This window comes from Carlito syrichta, unplaced genomic scaffold (genome assembly GCF_000164805.1).
Source record: "Carlito syrichta isolate Samal-C Ts95f unplaced genomic scaffold, Tarsius_syrichta-2.0.1 Scaffold135623, whole genome shotgun sequence".
NCBI lineage: Eukaryota > Metazoa > Chordata > Mammalia > Primates > Tarsiidae > Carlito > Carlito syrichta.
The window spans coordinates 119,514-126,459 of NW_007079719.1; the positions used below are offsets into that span (position 1 = coordinate 119,514).

Genomic DNA, 6,946 nt, shown 5'->3' on the forward strand with positions numbered 1-6,946 from the left:
AGGCCATCCACTCACCTCGGCCTCCCAAAGCGCGGGATTACAGGCTGAGCCACTGAGCCCGGCTTCCTAGTGACTCTTAATCTGATCTAGAAGAAGCTTGATAAATAGTGGTGGTTGTTATTATTACTGGGGACACCATGACATTTCAGCAGTACTTCAGGAGCATTCTTGGGTAGAGTGAAGCTCCCAGGAGAGAGGACTGGGGCCTCCAGGACAGAGGAGATGTCAGGCAGTCTTGGGTGGCTCCCCCCCACCCCTTGTGTCCTTTCTCATCTGCCAGCCCACTCCGCCTTTGCAGGGGCATCCTGTGGAGCTGTCCTGAGCGCTGTGCTGCTGTCTGTGGCTGGCGACAGAGTAGGTGGTGTGCTGGGAGTAAGAGTGGGAGGACTGAGGTGGGCCAAGGCGGGCGGAGATGGCTACCACCTGACACCCACCATCTGCTTTTTCAGTGTTCTGGGTCCTGGTGCTCCTGGCTGGTCTGGTGGTCCTCCTCTTGTTAGGGACCACCCTGACATACACGTACTGCCGTCACCAGCCTCACAAGCCCATGGTCCCTGGTAAGTACACACATCCCCAGAAGCCTGGGGCCAGGATGGGTAGCCCAGAGTCCACTCAACCCTGATACAGAAGGGGAAACTGAGGTAGGGAGTATGAGATGCAGAGGATCCCAAAAGCAGCTGGACCAGCACCCAGGCCCAGGAGCCTTGCCTGGTTGCTGACCACAACTTCTTTGTGTCTGTCAGCAGATGAAGCTGGGATGGAGATCCTGACCCCACCACCGGTAAGAATCCCAGTGTGTGCTTCTGAGTTGCCTTTGGGATCCAAGAGCTCGGGCCTTATATAACTTGTGATCCCCAGTGCACAGGGTGGACCTCATGGACAAAAATGCCAAGAACTGAGTTACCTGTGGGTGGGACTAGCACAGGGCCTGCCCTCAGGGGGCTCTACTGAGGTTCAGATGAGTGCACAGGAGCTAAGAGTTCAATGGGATGAGTGCCCCGTGGGGATGGGAGAACAAGAGGAAGTCCGCAGGGACACGATATTCCAGGCAGAGCAAGACCTCTTCTGCTGGGCCACAGTGAGAAAGTAGGGCCGACTAGGGGAGGAGACACCGCGAGTGTCTGCTGACTGAGCTTGGGACTGTCTACTCCTGGCCAGAGGCTGCAGCAAAGAGCTGGGTAAGCAGGCTGACCTGGGTCTCTCTTGGCTTCCAGGCCACCTACCTGTCCCCATTGGACAGCACCCACGCCCTTCTAGTATCCCCTGATAGCAGGGAGAAGGCCTGCACCGTCCAACTGGTGGGCAACAGCTGGACCCCTGGCTCCCCCCAGACCCAGGAGGCACCCTGCCCGCAGGTGGCATGGTCCTGGGACCTGCTGCCCAACAGAGCTCTTGGTAAGGAACCTCAGTGGCCTTAGGCCTTGACCCCGTTCTCCTAAGTCCGAGGTGGGAAGTTGCGGTTTCCTTAACTGACCGGGTCAGCCCTCGCCCCCGTGACCAGCCGAGTCCAGCGGGCTTCCTGCCTGGGGCACCCACGCCCTTGGCCCCGCCTCCTGACCACGGCCCGCGTTCCCCATTGGCTCTCTCTGGCCCCGCCCCCAGGCCCTCCTCCCGCGCCGGAGCTCTTGCCAGCCCCCCCCGCGGGCTCGCCGGCCGCAATGCTCCAGCCCGGCCCGCAGCTCTACGACGTGATGGACGCCGTCCCCGCGCGTCGCTGGAAGGAGTTCGTGCGCACGCTGGGACTGCGCGAGGCGGAGATCGAGGCCGTGGAGGTGGAGATTGGCCGCTTCCGCGACCAGCAGTACGAGATGCTCAAGCGGTGGCGCCAGCAGCAGCCCGCGGGCCTTGGCGCCGTCTACGCGGCGCTGGAGCGCATGGGGCTGTATGGCTGCGCCGAGGACCTGCGCAGCCGCCTGCAGCGCGGCCCGTGACGCGGGGCCCACCTGCCACCTCGGTGGCCCTTGCAGAAGCCCTAAGTACAGTTACTTATGCGAGTAGACATTTTATGTCACTTATTAAGCTCCCGGCCCGGCCCTGCGTAGCAGCGCCAGCTGGTCTCGTCCCTGCTCAGCCCCTGGAGCTCGGGTTAAGGCGAAGATGGACGGATATGGGGGGAGGGGCTGGTCAAGAGATCGCTCAGCTGTTTCTCGCTGAGTTTGGGTATTAAATCTATGGAAAAAGGCTGGTTCTTGGTATTTCCGTGGGGCTGGGGGTGTGAGGTGGCCCGGGCTTGCGATCCTGGGAGCACGGACGGGGCCAGGAATCTTGCCACGCTGGAGCCGGTGGCCCGTAGCGAAGACCAGGGTGGCCCTGGCTCCCAAGCCTGTACCCTCCCCCCCCTCATCCGCCGTGGCCTAGTTACCCCAAGAGGAGCGAGTCGCGGCGGCGGCAAGTGAGCGGACTGGAGTCCCAGGCGGCTGAGAGAGCTTTAATGGGGGTGCGAGGTGGCGGGGAGGGGGGCGCAGCTGTGGGAGACAGGGTCGGAGCGCTTCGTCCCCCACACGTTGCGCGAGGGCAGTGGCAGGGGATGCGGGGAGCGAGGGGGGCCTGGCGTGGGACGGGGCGCAGACTTCTCTCCTTCCCGGGAGGGAGGTGGGGGCGGAGGTGGCGCCCCGCGAGCTGCAACTCTGTCCCGACGGGCAGTTTTCGTCGTTTCTGGTAAACAAGTGACTGAGAGGAAACCCTCGGCGGGGATGAGAAGTGCAGCCCGCGCTGGGCCGGCGCAGATCTGGGTCGGGGAGGGAGGAAAACCCCTTCCCCGAGCTCGGGGCCTGCCTCCGCCCAGGATGCGCCAGCGACGCCCGTTCCGGGGTGCGGGGGAGGGGGCTGCAGCCGGGCGCGCGCCCCGCGGGAAAACAGAGTCACTACCCACGGGGGGCCGGGGACAGCTCTGCACACTTTGACATTCAACGAACATGCAAATATATGTAAGTCAGCATGCAAATAAGCAGTTTTTTTTTTTAACGTCAGCAGCTTGGGCACTTTTTCTGGGCGGTTGCGGTGGCGTGCGCGCGCCAGCGTCGCGGGGGCTGGGATGCGGGGGCCAGGATGGGGGGGCCAGGAAGGGGTCCCAGCGCGGGAGGGGAGGGCAGCGCGGCTCCCAGCCCTTCCGCCCGGCCCGGAAGGCCAGGGCAGGGGCGGACCCCCCGCCCCCTGAGCTCGCGAGGCTGCGGGCAGGAGGCCGCGACGTCTAGTACTTAGCGATGTCTCCCTTCTTCAGAATGACCTGTCGCTGCCAGGGCGCCAGCTTGGTCTCATCGTAGCCCAGTGTCCGCAGCTTTCTCCGACTGCTCTTTCTCACGCTGTATCTCCTCCTGCTTCTGTCGCTCCTCCTCTTTTCTGGGGATGGGGTGGGGGCAGACCCAGTGAAGTCTGGGCTGGCGGAAGTGGTGGGCCGGGTACCAGGACGCGGCTGGCCACCGGTGGCACGGAGCGGGTTACTGAGGGCAGAGGCTGGGTGGCTGAAGGCGGAGAGGCTTGACTGGGGGCAGACTGGGGTTACTGGGGCAACGGGAAACCGGCAGGTGGGAGGCTGAGGTTGGGTTATCGGGCGCTGGGGGTGTCCTGGAAACAGAGGTGCTGGGCCACCGTGTAAGCAGAGGTGTTACAGGGTGCAGGGGGCAAGAGGATTGGGGCCAGGCCTTGAGATGTTGAGAAGCTGTCAATCTGAACAATTGGAGACTGGGGTTGGGCTGCCGGGAAACAGAGGGACTGTTCATAATAATTGGGAGACTGGGGACTGGGACTTGAGGACAGCCTGTTAGAACCCAAGTGTCAATCTGCTGTTGACAGGGTGGTCGCCAAGCACGTGTGACGCTGAGCATTTGAAATGTGGTTGGTTCAAACTGGGATGCATTGCAAGTGTAAAATGCACATGGCATTTCGAAGACTTCATTTAAGAAAAAGACTGTTTAAAAAACCTCATTAGCCGGGCTCGGTGACTCAGCCTGTAATCCCGTGCCTTGGGAGGCTGAGGTGAGTGGATTGCCTGAGCCCACGGGTTCGAGACCCGCCTGGGCAACTTGGCGAGACCTCATCTCTACAATAAATAAAAAAAATTAGCCAGGTGTGGTAGCACGCCTGTTACTTGGAAGGCTGAGGCGGAAGGATTGCTGGAGCCCAGCAGGCCGAGGCTGCGGTGGCTGGGAGTGGCGGCCACTGCACTCCAGTCTGGGTGACAGAGTGAGACTCCGACTCAAACTCAAAACAAAACAAAACAAAAAAACCTCATTAATAGTTTTTATATGGATTCTGTAGTGAAATATTTTTGATATTTTGGGTTAAATGTAATATTAAATTAAGCTCACCTATATCTTCCACTTTTTCTTTTTTCTTTCTCTTCTTATTTTTGAGGAGACAGTCAGGGTCTCACTCTGTCACCCAGGCTGGAGTGCAGTGGCATGATAACGGCTCACTGCAGCCTTGACTTCCTAGGCTCAGGAGATCCTTATGCCTCAGCCTCCCATGGAGCTAGGGCTATAGGCTCACACCACCATGCCCAGCTGATTTTTTTAATTATTAGTTTTTTGAGTCTCACTCTGTCACCCAGGTTGGAGTGTAGTGGCATGCTCATGGCCACCACAGTCTTGACCTGCTGGGCTCGGGAGATCCTTCTGCCTCAGCCTTCCAAGTAGCTGGAACTACAGGAGTGTACCACCACGGCTGGCTAATTTTTTTTTTTTTTTAATTGTAGAGACGCGGTCTCACCAAGTTGCCCGGGCTGGTCTTGAACCAGTGGGCTTAGGCAATCCTCTCACTTCTGCCTCCCAAAGTGTTGAGATTACAGGTGTGAGGCACCACACCCGGCGATTTTGTTGTAGAGACAGGGTCTTGCTATGTTGCCTAGCCTGGTCTCGAACTCTTGGGCTCAAACAATCCTCCCACCTCAGCCTCCCAAAGTGCTGGGATTACAGAGGTGAGCTACCATGCCTGGCCTCTTTCTACTTTTTCAATGTGGTTACTAGAAGATTTTAAGTTACAAATGTGGCTCACGTTTTACTTCTATTGGACAGCAGTGGGTGAGATTACTAGCAGCAGACACTAGGTTTTGGGGGACAATCAAGGTGATTGATACTGGGGTCAGAAAGGCTTGGTTAGTATGGGGTGGGGACTGAGTAGTTTGGAAGCAAGATTATCAGAGCGTAGGAGCTAGACTTTAGGAGACAGGGACTAAATTCGTGGGGTTCAGGGTTCTGGTGGCATTACAGGGAGGAAAGAGGCTGTGCTGCCAGGGCTGAGAGCCAAGAAGATGCACTCAAGAGAGGGCTAGAGGAAGGGCTAGGTCAGGGTGGGGGTGGGGATGGCAGGTCGGGGCCAGCCCCACACTTACCGCTTCTGCTCCCTGGAAGAAAAAAGACAGTGTGAGTTGGTGCTTCCATCTCAGGGACAAGGTCAAGACACCCCACCAGGCCAGCCTCTGCCTGACCACCAGCTCACCTCTCCTCTTCTAGCTTCTTTCGCAGGATGTCCCGCCTCCAAGCAGGCATGCTGGCCAGCCGGGCCTCCTCCTCTTCCTCCTGAAACACAACCACAAAGCTTCAGGATCAGCAGGGGCTGGGAGGTAGGGGACTGGACAGGGAGCACCCCCAACCCGGGGGCCTGGAGGAGTCAGGGACAGGGGACACAGATGCCACAGGAAGAGATCCTTTCCATGTCCTTCTATGGGACGAGTGGGTGGAAGTGCCTGGTTACAGACCCCTCAGAGGGTGCCTCCTGCCCCCAAGTAAGCCAGGCACCCCTGTCCTAAAGGAGTTGCCAGAGAGATCAGAGCTGAGTGCAGGACTGGAGCTGAGAATCAGTGGGGGGCTCCAGAGGTCCTGGACTCGATTCCCCACAGGGAGATGGAGAGACGGCCCCAGGCCCGTGACACCTGGGCAGATGCAGACATGACCCCTCACACTCCCTGCCAGCTCAGTGAGGCTCAGGTTGCCCCTGGCCCCCTGTGAAGGACCTTCTGGCCTATTCTTGTCCTCTTCCCAGTGGAGTGGACACCAGGTCTGCAACTGTGGGATTGCAATGACATGGGTGGAGGGGTAATCCATCCCAGGCTCCCAGGCAGCTTATGGCAAAGGGTTTTATTTCTTGAATGTTACAGAGGAGAAAAGGTCTGTACACGTTACATAGCACACAGGACACCGCACACGTGGCTTCCTTGACCTCAGCCAAGGAGGTAGCTGTGAGCTCCAGTGAAAACCCAGAGGAAGCAAACCATCCTGCTGCAAAGGAGACGCGGGGTCCCTCCCTGGGAGGGGCCTCTTCTGCTGCCTGGCTCCACACAGAGCCCAGCAAGGCCATGGGGCCATCCGGTTTGCTGTGTGCCATGCCCCGCCTATCCTGGCCAAGGCCATATCTCGCCTCCACGGGACCACCAAGGCTGAGGCAGCCTGGTCATGAGCACTCTGGGCTGTTCAAGGCCACCCTTCTGGGGTTCCTCCTGCCACCCTCTTCTGGCCTCTGGAGGGCATCAGACGGGCATCCAGGCCCAGATTAAGATGCTTGAGGATCAATTTCGCATTCTGAGGCTCAGATGTCAAACAGCTCTGCCTCTTTCTCCTTCCAGAAGGAGAAGCTGCGGTCAATGTAGCGGCAGATGTCCTCGTTGCTGAACTCGCCCATCTCAGACACCAGCTCCAAGGGGTCTTCGGCGGGGGCTTCGGAACCAGGAGGGTCTGAAGGCGGGGGAGGCGCTGCGGGCGGGGGCTGCGGCGCAGGGGCCGGGGCTTCGGGCCGTCCCCCGGGCCGGTCCTCCGTGTGAGCTGATGCAGCCTCCTGGGCCGGTACCTCCTCCGGCTCCGGAACGTTCTCGTCCTCTTCTTTCTCAGCCTCTTCTTGGCGGGCGGGCTCGGCCTCCAGACTGTCCCCGAAAAACTGGCGCTTGAGGTCCTCGAAGCCGTCGCTCCAGCTGCGCCGGCCGGCCTCCACCTCCTCCCGCACCCCGCGGTGGAAG

At 59.6% G+C, this 6,946-nt stretch overlaps 2 protein-coding genes across 5 annotated transcripts in view; one reads left to right on the forward strand and one right to left on the reverse strand.

Annotated features, from left to right (window-relative positions):
• Positions 1-2,181, forward strand: part of TNFRSF25 (TNF receptor superfamily member 25) — a 4,782-nt gene extending 2,601 nt beyond the window's left edge. For 2 of the 4 annotated variants that reach the window (XM_008049453.1, XM_008049455.1), the window contains 5 exons: positions 299-354; positions 450-557; positions 744-781; positions 1,215-1,395; positions 1,603-2,181. In XM_008049453.1, the coding sequence (XP_008047644.1) occupies positions 299-354; positions 450-557; positions 744-781; positions 1,215-1,395; positions 1,603-1,931 (712 nt within the window). In that variant the 3' untranslated portion in view covers positions 1,932-2,181. The remainder of the gene's footprint in view (positions 1-298; positions 355-449; positions 558-743; positions 782-1,214; positions 1,396-1,602) is intronic. The other 2 variants (XM_008049454.1, XM_008049456.1) reach the window with 2 other exon arrangements.
• A 1,009-nt stretch (positions 2,182-3,190) lies between these two features.
• Positions 3,191-6,946, reverse strand: part of ESPN (espin) — a 12,591-nt gene continuing 8,835 nt past the window's right edge. Inside the window, 4 exon segments of the mRNA XM_021708248.1 lie at positions 3,191-3,280; positions 3,282-3,339; positions 5,330-5,341; positions 5,437-5,516. Of these exon segments, the coding sequence (XP_021563923.1) occupies positions 3,191-3,280; positions 3,282-3,339; positions 5,330-5,341; positions 5,437-5,516 (240 nt within the window).